Genomic DNA, 15,620 nt, shown 5'->3' with positions numbered 1-15,620 from the left:
AAAATTATTACAAACCAACATTCTTCAGATTATTTCTCAGAACACGATTCCGCTCTAGATTTAGACACCTAAATTTAGGTATTTAGTTAACGTGTAGAAACTAGAGTGGCTATTACAGTGAAGCTCCGGAGAGATCCACACAAAATGCAGACATCCTAGTTTATGGCACGACAAACAGCTTCCTAGAGCAGTGACTGCTCTGATTAGACCTTCCACTGGTTATAATGGGAGACCGCGTTTCCAGCGCACAGGCAGAGACTATTTGAGAGGCATCCGAATCCTGCCAGCACCCTAGCAAGCTGCATGCAGCTGCCTCAACACAAGCACACGGTACCATCTGAGTGCAGCCATCTACCCAAGACATCTGCATGATACGACGCAGGACTGATCCACGAAAAGCTCAAGTTTACCACAAATAGCTGGAGTCCTGGTGGATTATATGAAACGGTATGATGAACGAACCCTGCTTTTAGAGGTTCCTTCAATTGCCTAAACTTAGCTATGCAGGGCCATTTGAAATGCTGTAGCGTATCTTGCCTGTCCTTCAGCTGCCACTCTAGTAAAGGTCTCCTCTAGGTCTTCTGCCAAATCCACAGGTTCCATGTGAATGTCTCAAACACCCTACAATGTCCCAAGAGGCACTAGAGGCCTATGTTTAGGCAACTTAGTGTCCTCACATCTGCCATAGTACATAAGCTTGGAAAAAAAAAAAATCTGCTTTGTACACAGCTGTGCATAAAGTCCTCCTCTGTTGCAGAAAGCCTCAATAACTGGAATTCAGCAACAGAGAATAGGCTGATGATGTGCCTAGAGTCAGAGTCATGAAAAGACTCCATGGAATAATCTGAATTTCACCTTTTCCAGGCTAGTGGTTTATCTAATCGACACTAGATCAAAGTCTTTCAGATCCAACAAGCCTTTGCATTACGCACTGGACCATCTGCACCTCAAACGGATGAGGCTCTCCATGTAGAGAGAGGTCTCCCGTTAGAAGGCAAACAGGGTGCTCAGGCAGTGCAGGAGGACATCTAAAGGCCAGGAGAATTTCAGACTTCATTCTCTTTCTGTAAATTAGGTAACTGGGTTGTATACCTGTAGGTGTACTTCTGGAGACAGTCTCAACAGATTTTACATTGTCTCCTGCAGCGCAACCCACTCACTTCAAAATTTGGCTTCTACAGCTGTACTTCTGGCTAGATTTTCCTTTTTTTTCCCCAATATGACTATGTAACTTTTGTGAAACAAATGAAGCTGGGTGAGGATTTAGACTGCATTGCTAAGCACTCATGTCAAGTAACACCAGCCTCAAATCTGTTGCCTTTGATGCACGTATTTATCTTTAACTCGGCATTCATAGAAGAAACAAACCTTTCATTTTATTCCATTCTTTCACCATACAATCTTTTATTAATCTGATCTGACAATTTTAGTAATTTATCCAATAATCACAAGGCCTATTCTCTTCTCGATCATTAGACTGGAGAACACATTAGTCCACTATGAAGTGAGCAGTAGCAGATGTAGTTGGCCAAAGACCAGTCCTCAAACTTCCTTTCATTATACCTCATTATCAAAGTGCTGATTCAGTATTTCGGTCAGTGGTTCACGGGGCCGATACACATAACTACAGGAACAGCTAAGCCGAAGAAAAGAGTCCCATGCAGCAACTCAGCACCCAGCTGGGGAGCCACCGACCCGGTAGGTAGGAACGCCCACGCAGGGTGATGCCCTGTACTTTGTGGCTAGGCAGCCTGGCTGGCTCCAGAAGAGGGAAGAATATGCTGTTTCTCTGTATCTCTAAGTTTGGGCTTGCAAACACCACTGTAAGAAGCATGTGAAGAAAAAGAAAAGGAGGAATGGTCTGGGCACTCTCCCCTGTCGCGGAGGATGAACCGGACTCGACACGACTATCAATGTGATCAGTTACAAGCCGTTTATTAGCCCCAGACAGCTCACATTTATATTCCCCATGACATGCACAAAGGAAAAAGGTGACAGCCTTCTCCTTTGCCTGTAGTATACAATATATATGCAGGAAGAAGCAATCGTATACAAAATTGACATGAAGGCTCAGTGCAGCAGAAACTGTCAAAGTGCACAGAAGCTGTAGTTTATCCCAGGGACACTACCCACTGTGCGTGACATTCTTACAGAACTACCACACCATCCAAATTCCCCCAAACCAAGCAAGAAACTGCTTCAATTACTTTATTTCCATTCTCTAGCTTGTCATTGTTTTGTATTTCCTTTGTTTGTATACTTCACAAGTGGTTTTAATTTTGAAAGCTCTTTTTTTTTTATTAAGGTTTTTCAAGCTGTCTAGATTGTGCTGAGATACATTTTAAGGAATTTTATATAATAAGCAAATAACTTCTGCATTCTCCCAAAAAACAAGGGTTGAGTTTTGTGATCTCTTTAACACTACTTTCCAAACTAAAACATCAATAGTTGCTGTTAAGTTTCTAGTGGTTTTATTTCTTGGCTGAAAACACTTAGTTTAGGTAAGTCTGTAAGACATCATTTCCGTTTTGTCACTTACAGACATTCTATAATTGAAAATCCTGCAGGAAAATTAAACTTCAGGAATGATTTCTTCAATTCTAATTGATGAAAAAATAAGTTATAATAAAACATATTAGCATTCAATGGCGACAAGGCAAGCTGGATGACCCTGTAGTGAGAATCAATATCTTATTATTTAATTGCTCTAATTTGATCAGCCATGTTTTTAATTTTTTTTTAACATGGTTTAAGCCAGCTGCACACTCAGGGACACGAGGGAGTACAGGTTCTAGCATTGGCTACAGATATGAGTAGTATGCATTTTTCACCCCCAGCTCTGCCAATATTTCTCAAACCTGACCCGCCATTTCAAGGTTTGGCCTCTTCTGAGTGGCCTGCCAGTTCTGCTGAATGATGCCAAATCGTGTGCTGACAAATGTACAGCCTAAATCAGTTAGCAAACAGTCCCTGAAAGTATCAGCACCTCCTTCCCCAGTCAGCTTGTACAGCTCTTAGATAAAAGAAGCCATACGAAATGCAGTGTTCACTATTTTTAGCTTTTCTGTAACGTATATTGTTTGAACTGGAAGGTCCTCATCTGCCTTTGTTGCAAAATTGCTCAAAACCTGTGAGGCTTTAAACAGGTAATATACAACTGGCAAAGTCCGAGTGCCAAAACAGTTTTTTCCTTTCTTATAGCCTCTGTTAGTAATATAGAAACCTTTGTTAAATAAAAAGTTGTCTAACACGGTTGCAGTCAGCATTGACAGCTTTTTTAAAAGCTCTGACGTATCAGAGACCATCAAGCTTCCTAGTACCAAACTTGCATGGATTTTACTTGAATAAAGAAAATCCAGAGGACTCCCAAGCTGTCTCATCAGAGCGAGATGAAAAGTTTGAAGTTCTTACCTGTATTGTGAAATGAGCTGCAGCATACAGATACCCAACCTACCAAAGACTTAAGCCGCTAACTTCACAAGAGTCAGCGTGGCATCACACAGACTTTATCAGCTCAGGTCGAGATGCAGTGTAATGGCAATGACCCAACACTGTTCACAATTTAGTGAGGATTGCCTTCACTAGCTTGAGTGAAGAGCCAGGTTAATACACCCATACCTCATCCGCTCCCAAGCTGGACTGTATGTTATCCACCTAACCACTCCTAAGCGGGGAGCAGACTTGCCCTGCACTTCCTAACTTAGCACTGGAAGAGACTTACAAGGCTGACACCTTATCCTGCTGTTGCACGCTGCCTTAAATGCCTTCACCCTTCTGCATGCTAAGAGTTTTGCATTTTCAATTCTGCAGCCTGCCTTCCACTCGCAGCTCTGTCACCCTTCACCTAAGCTGCCTGGCCAGTGTTTTCCAGAGCTTCTCTAGCTGTATTTTTCCCGTGCTGTTATTCTCAAGACCCTTCGCCTGGAAACACCAATAAGCTGACAGTGTTGTATCTATACTGTACCATAGCCCTCCTCCCCTCCGCCCTTTTCCTATCGCTTGGCAGTAGCTTTTGGTATACATTACAGAGCCCAGTAACATGCACGCACAAAGCTCAGCAGGCAGCCAGCGTTCGACACCTGCCCTGATGCAGCGCTACCAGCATCGTAAGCAGGAACAGGCAACAGGGAGCTTGAGCAGAATTACTGTGGGAAAGTGTTACCAGGAACATTTGCTGCACAGTAAAGGACACCCGGAGGAGGATGCTCATCTGGGAGACCCCACCACTTCCCTTCCAAGCTGGCCACCGGGAAAACATTCCCCTTTCCCCTTTTTTCCCCTCTCACTTGTTTGCTTTCCTTTTTTCCATGAAATTAGCTTTCACCTTCAGTATCAATTTACATGCAAGGTGCCAAGATCCACTTGCAAGGCCTGCACCTTGCATGTAAACCTGTTTCAACATCCTCTGTGCAACACACTGCCCATATAAATACGCTCTACTGCATGTGACAGTAGAGTGTAGTTCTTCAGACGCTTAAATCAGCCTGAGCTGCCCTCAACTTCCACACACACATTCCTGGTCCTTCTTTGGGGAGGACACAAGCTCTTGTGTGACTAGGTGAGGAGGTGTTGCAGTATAGTTGTAAATCTAGGAGTAACTTCTCTCTCCTCTCCCCCCTCAAAATCAATTCATTTCCGAGCAGCTCACCTCCCAGTGCTGGAGCCAGGAGCCTTGCAGGGGCATAAAGGCTTGGAGACAAAGGACAGAGGAGGAATCACTGCCACCTCGACGCAAATCATCTTAGTCTGACATGGAAGCTAGTCCTCAAGTTTGCGTGCAAATAGAAGCTCTTAGACCACATTTCCATGAGTTACTGAAAAGGATCTTTTGTGCCACTTGAAACACTAGACTCAACAGGTCTAAAGATATGTCCTGGAATGAACTTAGTACTTTTTTAACTCAAGTCATTTGTCTTGCCAGAATCAAAGTTCCCTAACACAATCTCCTAATCTTAATCTGCATCTTCACCTGTTCAAAAAGAACATTTTTTTTAAGCAGAGATCAGTAAAGGGAATTTAGTCACTGTATAAAAGACAAAAACAGCTTCCAACGTACGCAGCATATTTTGTATCTGTATTAATAACAGATGATCTACAGTCAGAAAGTGATGAAAACGAAAATACTGATTACAACATATTACATACATCATTTTTCGAATCTTATTTTTAAACAGTCTGTATGGTCTTCTTATAGTTGGGAACTCCAACAAAACTTCTATTCTATTACCCAACTGCTAAAAATCAGCAAACGAATGCTAAATACAAGATGGCTGTAGAAGATAACGAAGGTAACATATCATAGCACGGGAACACAATACAGTACTACAGCATGTGCTTCATCTCTGGGACTCTGCTCGCTATTGTAACAGACCCCGAACCTGCCTCCGGCCTCCCCTCCGGCGAGGGTGAGGGTGGGTGGGAGGCGCGCGGCGATGCCGACAGGCAGCAGAGCAGCACCCTGTGTGCCGCGGAGCCTGTGAGCCCCGGCCGCAGGACAGGCTCCCTGCGAGAGAGGGGCCCGTGGGCAGCTCCCCCTGGTACCACCCGCGTGGCCTTGCCTCGTTCTTACAGCGCAGCCAGAAGTTGTCCTCTGAACATCATTCCCGTCTCCCTGCAAGCAAACCCCGTAAGAGTGACCGAGCAGAGGACACTCTCTGCTGCAGCCAAGGTCTGTGTGGCACGCTGCGCGCGAGCCGCAGTCCTGTTTGATGCTACATCGCCCAGGGCTCACAGCATCTGAAGGGCTGGAAGATTATCTACACTATTCTCTTCTTACGCTCTCAGCTCCAATGAACAGCATTTTAAATGATACCTTACAGACATCAGTGCCTTTCTTAGTGAGATCATAACAGACCAGCACCTCCCAACACAAAACAAGCTGATGAACAATTATTTCCAACGCAGGAGTAGTCCCAAACCAGCACTATATGGCATCATTCTTCTGTTTTCTCTTTACTCTGGTATTCGTGTGCGAGCGGGTGTATGCACACAGGTACGTGTTTATGCAGACAGGCAGGCACATCTACTTATTTACTACTTCGGTTTAGTAGCCATGCTGTGTGGGCAACTGCACTCAAAAAAGCATGATGAAGCGGGCAAGCACAGATTCTGGCCTTCTGTCTCACCCTGCCTGTTTGTTCTGTAGGCAGAAAAATCAAATGCCCTTGGCTACCTAAGGCGCCCAGAGAAATAAAGCTCATGCACCATTTTACCCTAACAAGGCAACACGGCTCCCACGAAATAAAGTTCCCAAAGGAGCAAAGATCGCACTAGACGTACTAATCATTTGCTACAAAAATAAATAAAATCTTAAAAGACAGAAACTGCTAAATGCTTTGGGGTTCTGCTTCCACAAATATGTTTCAGTAACTAAGTTCAGATTCAGAATTTCCCATTTTATGCTGTTTACTAGCTTGCATTTTTTCCAGCCTAACCTTTTCATCTGTTAGTGAAACTAATCTCATTATAAAAGCAATACAAATGAATGTAGGACTTCTAAATACTAACAAAACTAATTTCAGGGACCACAGTTAGCTTTTTAAACCTTGGCATATGTTAAGTGGAAACTCAGGTCAGCAGCAACTAGAAATATAACACAAGAAATACAATAATCAGCCACTGTCCTATAGAGTAATGAAAGAGTTTTCTTCCAGGTTATTTTTGTTTGTCTGTCTGTCATAGTTGTAGGTATTGTTGGTATAAAAAAAAAAAATCAGAATGAAATGTTAAAAACCTAAAGTAATCATGATTTAAAAATCTGGGGAAAAGTAAAATAAGATTTAGTCAACTGAAATATTTTCCTTAGACAATTCTGAAATGCTGCATTTTTATTTCAATCTCCTTAATTCTTAAACATTGCTGTAAAATCAATTTCTAATAAAAAAGTAATTTTGAATCAAAACACTTCTTCAGAGTTCATAACCTCATTCTTTTTTATAATTATGAGATGCATAAAAATGAATAGGAAATCCATTAAGCAAACTTTTATAAGAAAGGCAACATTTTTCACTGATAAAACATGCCATTAGAAATTCCTGGTCTGTTTTATTTTTTTCCTGTTTTACAGATTACAGCTGGTATCATTTTTGGAGTTCCAAAAGACTTGATCTAATACACTTCTTCTGGGGAAAAATAGGGAAAAATGGGAAGAAAATCTATCTCAGAGGAAGAAGTTCTGGCAATGTAAATTAATACATATATTACCTTAAATTTCTCTCAGACTGTTGCATTAGATACAAATTACATTTAATTAAGGATGACCTAGAACGTTTTTTCTATCTATACTAAAATCGTACAAACTCCAAAGATGAAGATGTTTCAAAAATTTAGAACATATTGAAGAATTAAATATTTGGATGGTTAAGAAAACTTGCTCCACCCACTTAAATTTTCAATTTTTTTAATCTTTAAGAATTTGATTGCTTAAAAACAAAATTTTTAATACTGTCACCTCAACGATTACTTCAACTTACTGCAGTAATGACGGTATTGATGGAGGGCTCTGAATATAGGTTTCTAACTATAAAACAAAGGATTTCTCCTAACCAAACACTGAGCATTAAGGAACTGAGATAGTAGACCAGGGGGAATACTTTAAAAAATGGAAACCTGAGAACGATTTCAAGCCAATATTCAACATGCAGCCCTCCCAATTTTATATCCAATTTCAAAGAAAAGAGTGCTTCATTTTTAATGATACAGAGTCTAATCACGTGATGCAACAGAAAAGAAACGCAAAACCTCTCTCTGCCTCCTCACTGCCATGGCTGTAGACTGCAACTCCAGTATGCACATTAAAGAAACAGAAACAGTTGATTTATATGTCTTTACTCCTTGTGACATGCTTAGGGAACCTGTCTTCTGTTAGAAGGAGATTATACATGTTTCTAAATAAGTCTGCAGAGACTCTCCTTAGTAAAAATCTTAGTTTTATTTTACTCTGAAATAACCTAAGAAGTTCATAAAGATTTAGAACACACTGATATGAAAAGGATAAAAAACATCAAATAATAGAAAAAGTACAAACCTCTGATTGTACATGCCCCGGAAATTGTAATTTGCTCTATAATTGGGAATTGGCTTTGGATCTAATGGCCTGTAGATGGCAGGCTCTCCTCTTTTCATAGCCAGACCATTCAGCTCCACTGTTGGAGTTATACTGCCTGCAAAAAACAACGAATACATGTCAGGCACTTAAACCACAAATACTGCAAAACACACAAGCAGGACTGTGATGAGCAGCAAAGAGAGAGCTGCATGATATTTTTTTGATCTTAAATTAAAAAAAGAAGCAACTACAACGACAATTCAGTTTCTCTAAAGAATGGGAATATAGATGCCAACTTAATCACAAGCAATGAAAAAGAACATTTAAATATTTCTCTCACTGCATTCTCTATGCAGTTTCAGTAGACTAATCTTCACATATGAACGACAAAGTCAGTGCTACAAACAAGCTGGTTATTCATGTTTCCAAAGTGCTTATAATACATTATGACACTTTCTGAAACTGTAAAGATAAAAGAATGTCGCTTCCCGCCAAGTATCACTAAATGAATCCATACATAGAGCAGAGAGGCACTGAAACAAGAAAACAGTAATAGGCATTACTGCAGTCATTTGGCAATCTTACAACAAGTTAGAAAACATGTTATATGTGCAAGACTTGAAAACTTGAGACTATGACTAAAAACTAATGATCTAACAGCACTGATCTAACAAACTGAAAATACAGCTACTGGAAATCAGTGTCACTACAGCCATCTACTGGTGACAGAATACACAGAAAGCAGGCAACACTTGCCCACTTGCATGGTCTCCAAAATGCCAAATAAAAAGCTACACTGTGAATTCTTTTTTTTTTTAATAAAATATTCAGCTACAGTATTGCTCACTTGTGCCGTTGTAAGAAAATCGTAAATGAACTAAACATGCATTGCATTAAAAAGGACTTAATATTTTCTCAAAATATTTTCCTAAGAGGTTCAAATTAATCTAGCCTTATAAAAGCTATGACAAAAATGCTAGTCTGCTATTGAGGCTTTATATGCCAAATGATGAACATTTTTCTGCAATACTTTTTCAAAAAATCCTATCCACAACAATTTTTATATGAATGACTACGAATTCAACTATATAATAAAAACATTTTGATGAGAAGATACCTTATGCATAGACCACACACCTTTCTTAGCGCAAAATTACAGACTTAAGTGATATTTTTTGTTAGTGAATTCACTTAAAGCCTATTTCTTTTGTTATCAGCTTTTCCCTTTCAGAATCTGCTCAAATACAGAAAAGATCTAGAAGCTGAGTAATACTCTGCAACGTCAAGAATCAAACTCAGGATCCCTTTTTACAGAGGTCTGATCCACCTGCTTTCTAAACAGCCAAAGTCACAGTGACTGTGACAGGGACAGGGCAAAACCAGTGTTCTGGGTCTGGAGAAGCAATAAAATACTGTCGCACCACTCTCAAACAATCCTTCATGGCTAATGCGCAGGATAATGCTCAAAAGCTCTAAAGAAAACTTACTCCTGTCTTTTTTCCAACATAGAGAAGATTAATTGCAAAATTACTCCATTTTAAGAAAGTGGCTGAAGACCACTTTTTTTTACGGGGGGGAGGGGTAGAGTGAAATAAAAAGGGAAGTGAAGGAAAGGGGAAAAGCAGAGGGGAAAGAAAAAAGAAAAAAAGGAAAACAAGACTTTTTTTCTCACCATTTGCTTTCTTTTACACTAGTTTGAAATACAGTTAGGAACATTTTTATTTATTTTATTGACCAAGACAGAACAGATCACTGAGCATGTGGCCGAGATGTGTACCTCAAAAGGTGTTGCGTGCATAGGAGGCAACTCACAGGCAACACCTTGAAACGAAGGATGCAAGACACCAATATACATCCTTTCTACTATTCAAACAACAGTCTCTCAAGCCATCCGAAAACTTTTCAAAAGCACAGGTTGCTATAAAGGAAAACTCACGATGCAGGAAACTACCTGCTGAAGTTCTCAAAATCCTGACCTTTTATTTACACAACAGATGCAATTTCACAGGATTGGACTGGATAAAATTTCCAATTCTATTAGAAGATTAGCTAAAAACTCTTTGGGAAAAATGTTTTACTGTGGTAATAACAGTCAGTTCAATCTGCGTTTTGTCCTGTCTGTCTGCTGTTGATCACACGCAATCACTTTGTATACACCCAAGCCTTATCTAAATAATATGTTCACTTACAGTTCAACCATCTTAGGTACGTGCATTAAACATTCTCCTGTGCAAACTCACTACAGGTTCTTCATGATACTCTCATACCTATAAGGTTGATTCTCATCCTCCAACTTAACTTGTATGTTATTAAATTTATTTATTAGTGGTATAATATTCCAACACTTCAACAAGATTTAACACACAGAGGAAAATTTCATACCTGGATTATTGTTAACATTATTTTTGGGTGGTCTAGGTGTTGGTTTGGGCAGGGTAGTTTCATTCAACGCTTTGCTAGCAGCAGCATGTTGGGCCTTTTTAATACTGCTTCCTTCAGCTTCCCATGTCTGTTCTCCGAGAGTCAGCTGCACTGTGAACATCTTCAAAGACAAAGAACAGGTAAACACTGGCAAGATTATCACTGTGGATTACACCAATCTGTATAAAAACTTCCAGGGCTGAAGAGAAACGGTGCCCTCTTGTCATTATATTCAACTCCCAGATAACATATCTGATTCTTACACAGATCAGTAAGTCCTTATCAGTGGGCAACATTTGACTTTTCAAATGACAAAGTAAAATAGCATAATGTTGATGCCAGCTATCAAAGAACAGAATAATATTTAAACCAAGTAATAATAACTGCAAACTTATCCTCTGCTTGTGAAGACGATATACAGGTCAGTTAAGACCACATTTCTTCACACATTTGAACATATTTAGTCACTTCAACTCTCGAAAACAGGTAAAGAATCCTACTAAAAAACAAAAGTTATTTTGTAATAATTCTGAATTAATATAAATGACTGCACACTCTTCAAGGTAGCAGAGAATTTGGCCCAAAAAGTTTTACATACTTAAAGAATTTCTCACACAGTCTGATTTCTGAAAATAATGTGAATTGTTAGGGCAGAGTCTCAACTCAAACATGTTCAAAAATACAAAGTAAGAAAGAAAAAAAGTATTATCTTTTTGAATGAAACTGCAGTTCTTTAATGTGGACTCTACAGTGAAGACAGAAACCGTAAAAATTCAGAGTTCAGAAATGGACTACTGATAAAAAATATCTGTATTTCAAAATGTGCAATAAAGGATTACTTCAAGCGGTATCTATGCTGTGCAAGTCACGAAGACAAAACTCAATGCTTATTTAAGATATTAGATAGAGTCTATCTTCTGTACGATACGTACATGTTCTGTTGAAATTTGAGCATCTAAGAATGAGAGGAGAAAGGGTAAGAACTCAGTGTCTTTTCCGTATCAAGCCCATACATATAAGGCAGGATTTAATAGTCAGATATACACAGTAAACTAAGATATACCCACCTCAAAAAGCAGACTAACTTACTTGAGGCAATATAAAAAATCTACATATTAGTGTGAGCAGTATATAAAGCAAAATATTCATTTCAATATTTACTTGCTCTATAACTTTTAAAATTATTTCAACTTGCTACATCCAGGACCAGGTATCTAGAGATGGGCATGGCAGGCAACGTTTACATTTGCCTTCATATGATTTTCATTTAGCATGTACTTGAAAACAAGCATTCAAACACAAGTATGTATGTGCCTCCCAACTCAGCTCTATACATACGCACACGGTGCGTATGAAAGGAATGCTATAAATACATATTTGTGTCTTAATTACAGGCTTGAGTTTTGGCCTACTGTAATTTTCAGAAGCACAGTGCAAGTCCCCATATCACAGTTCCTATCGCCATGTCACTTTTTCCACAGCAGTCATGACAATTTCTTCACAGACAAGGGGAAAGACAGAAACCGTCTCTTAATTTTGCACTCTGTCAAACCCTACCCGCACCCCAAAGCTAAGCTGGGTATTAGAGCTAAATACCCATAATTATATAAATTATCTATAAACATACATCCTTCTTACCAAAAGAACTGAAATTTCATTTCTGGATCTGGAGTTTGTGTATTTTATACTTTGCAAGAAACCATCAGTAGTATTTTTATAGGAGAAGAATAATCTTGAATTTCAATAAAACTACAATGAATAATGGCTACTTATCTACTTATCACTCTCCTCTTCATGCTTAGAGCAGTAAACGCGAATTCAAGATAATAAAGGGTTTGCCCAGTATATTTCTATAGCCAGAGCTCTAACCTCCTCACTTAGCCCATCTGACAAAAAACTCCTGCAAAAAAACCACACACGCACAGTAGTAGGTGGGAATTTAATTAAAGGAATAGAACTGCTTAAAATTGAAATCTGGAGCCGCCAATGAAGTACTCAAGTTCTGCAAGGCCACGGCTGACAGTTCTGCTACGGACTGAGAGGCATTTCTCACCAAAGTTCTGGGGAAGTTTCTATCCCTTACGTCCAACCTACTTTACCTGATGGCTAGAGAGCGGAAACGCAAAGGCCACCACGCTTTGTGCTTGTTTTCACTGTGCCGTGTTCGTAAGGCCAGTCTCCCTTAGCTCCGGGAATTCTTCCCTCCTCACTTTTTCTGCACGTAGCACTTTCTTTTCTCTCCTCCTTCCCGGCCTTTCGAACTGCTACGTCCTTTACCCCCTTCCCTCTTCTCTGTACCACCACCCACTTTCTTTTGCCACTGTTTCTTTTAAATATGTATCCTGAGATGCTATTGACATAGAGGCACAGAAGAAATGTGCTTCTGACTAACATACTCGAAAATGTCGTTTATGCCAACCAAGACTTCCTGATTTTTCTTATGACGAAGAATCCACCCGGAGGGCAGACTCCTAGAAACCCTAACTGCACTGCCAGGAAGCGCCGCATCTCCCCCACCTCCACTGGTTCCAGTTTTCCATTTCACCCCAGTTGTCAAAACTTATTTTCCAGAGACAACTAGAAAAAAGGATGTAAAAATTTACTAGCATTTGTGGTCACAATATATACAGGTGTCTCGTGGAACACGTCTCTGAAAATCATGAAAACCACTAGTGGGCACAACAGAGTACGTGTAGGAGGAAAGCAACCGGAGACGCTCCTTAAACGGCAAACAGCAGCAGCAGCATCACACCCTTCAGGTCATGCTTTCTAGGACAAACTCAGCTCTGTTTCACATATTCTATTAGGTATATCGTCATATTACTAGCAAGACATTATGCTAAACTGTTAACACAGCCATAATAATTTCTATGTCTCTGCTTTTCGTAGGTCAAAGGTACATGAGTCTGCTTAATCTTATCAATATCACCCTTCTTCTTCATCCTCTTCCCTCCTTTGTTTTTCTCATTTGCTCCACAGGTCAAAATCAGACTTAATAGTCTTCTGAGACTACAGAGCACAAATCTTTTTTTTTTTTTTACCACTATGGGTGTAATCAAAAATAATAAGAGATAAATTGAAAAACTGAAAAATTAAGAAATCCATTGAAAACCTGGCTTTCAAAAGTGCAGCTAATACAGGCTCAAGTCATTTCAACTACATAAGTTCCTTTAAAACTAGTAACAAATACATGTGAACTATTTCTTATCCTGCAAAAATTTAAAGTATAGTAGGAATGTAAAGTAACTCAAATTTCTTCACTGTTGAGCGATACGAACAGCCAAAACCGCACCTTTTGGTACAACCAAAATGCTTCTTATTTCACAATAATGGAAAAAAGGTAACAGCATAAACCAACAACACAACAGTGAAAAGTCACAGAAAGCACAACAGATCTAACATGCCACAACCTAAAAACCAACCAGCCAGTGCATCCCGCGGTGCCAAACGCCTCCAGGAAGGGGAAGAGCTGTTCAATTTCCATTTGCAAGGAGGGATCCTAAAAGCTCACTGACTCTCAGCGTCCCTGTACCTGCTGCCATCATTCCCAGCAGCACAGAGGCTGCGCAAACACCAGCCAGACCAGAGGGTCAGCGATTTGCACCAACTCTGTGCTAGCTGACAACAGAATGTGCAACTGAGAAACAAGGGGCAACAACAGAGAGACAGCCCACAACTAGCTGAAGCTGATACTAGTCCGCAGTGTGGCCCCACTGTCTTACATAGTTTTGCCACTCTAGAAATACTGACTACAAATTACCCCTTTTGTCTCTCTCCCTGAGTTTTTCTGGCTTTTTTCTCCTTCCCCAGATTGCTCCTAACTAGGGAGGAAATTCCAAATTATGTCTGAAAATCATTATCATGAGACTATCCCTCTGTGTTCCCCACCATCCGACAGCATCCTAATTTGTACTTATGGAATGAACTGGATATCCGGATTGATACGAGAACTGACCAGAATTAACTGTCAGTTCCCTAAATATCAATGCTATAATCGTATTAGGAGTCTTAATATCACCATAAATCTTAAAGTTGCACAGAATTTAAAGGAAAGAACAGTACTAAAGTTTTTGTGCTGTAATGCAAGATCCAAAGATCAATGCAATACAATCAACCTTATGGACACAGAATTGCATCAATAAGCACTTTAAAAAAAAAGACACAAACTAGCTTTGTTGTCATCCGCACTACCATGAAACAAATGCTGAGGTAGTTATCAGAGGCACGCTGACTGGGCAGAAGAATTCATGCAGCTTAAAAAGCAAACACTCCATAATGATCAAGCAAGGATGGTGATAGCCTGGAAAAAGCTTCACAAGGTCTTTATAGAGACCAACAAATATAAACTCCAAGATGGAAGTCAAAGTAAGGTACAAAATGATCTGCAGGGCTTCAACAGAAATGCAGACATACTTTCTGAAAGAGTAGAAAAAAAAAGAAAGCAAAATAAAGAACAGCAAGAAACACCTTACACTAGAAATGTGGCTGTGTTTGACAAGCGCACTCATCCAGACCATGACATTATCTGTTCAGCATTTAAGGTATGGCTCATCACCTGGAAATGTGACCTTACCTTGGCATGAGCAGGCCCTCTTTCATTCAGAAGCTTATACTGGGGTTGAATTCTATTGAAACGGGCTAACTCATTTACCAGACACATTGGAGTTTTCTCTTTGGGGTTTGCCATGTTATCTTGGAGAGGAGCTGTAAATAAAGAGTCTGTAAAATTTTTGTGGAGAAATGTATTCTTCACAACTTTGCAAAGCTTTGCAAAAGCAGCAGCATGCTTAGAAAAGCAAACACTGGCTAAAAAACAATTTTTGCACATATGCTAAATACAGTGCTTAAATACCATTTACGTATTCATCATATGAGAACATGTATTTTACAATAACCACTTTGATTACATGCAATTTAAAAAATACAACTATTTCTTTCCAAAATGCCTCTATACAAGACGACAGTGTAGGAGGACGTACACCTATGCCACTTTTTCTACACCACCAAAGTTGACTGTCAGGGGTATACTGGTTCCAGGAATTGACTGCTCTCTCAGAATGGTTTCTTGATACTTTGAAGCAGAAGTGGATAGCATAAGAGTTGCAAGATAAATATAGTAGATGAAACCCTGTGGTTCTCACTTGCTTCTCCC

The 15,620-nt window shown here is 39.7% G+C and overlaps 1 protein-coding gene across 3 annotated transcripts in view; it reads right to left on the bottom strand.

Moving 5' to 3' along the window:
• The window catches only part of STAU2 (staufen double-stranded RNA binding protein 2), a 180,027-nt gene that overhangs the window by 143,143 nt on the left and 21,264 nt on the right, over positions 1 to 15,620 (bottom strand). For all 3 annotated transcript variants that reach the window (XM_075416003.1, XM_075416004.1, XM_075416005.1), the window contains exons 3-5: positions 15,042 to 15,172; positions 10,430 to 10,589; positions 8,027 to 8,162 (exon numbers count right to left, since the gene is read on the bottom strand). In XM_075416003.1, the coding sequence (XP_075272118.1) occupies positions 8,027 to 8,162; positions 10,430 to 10,589; positions 15,042 to 15,172 (427 nt within the window). The remainder of the gene's footprint in view (positions 1 to 8,026; positions 8,163 to 10,429; positions 10,590 to 15,041; positions 15,173 to 15,620) is intronic.

This window comes from Opisthocomus hoazin, chromosome 3, assembly GCF_030867145.1.
Source record: "Opisthocomus hoazin isolate bOpiHoa1 chromosome 3, bOpiHoa1.hap1, whole genome shotgun sequence".
NCBI classification, from domain to species: domain Eukaryota; kingdom Metazoa; phylum Chordata; class Aves; order Opisthocomiformes; family Opisthocomidae; genus Opisthocomus; species Opisthocomus hoazin.
Note: the sequence above shows the minus strand (reverse complement) of the source record. Positions and strands in the feature narration are given on the sequence as shown.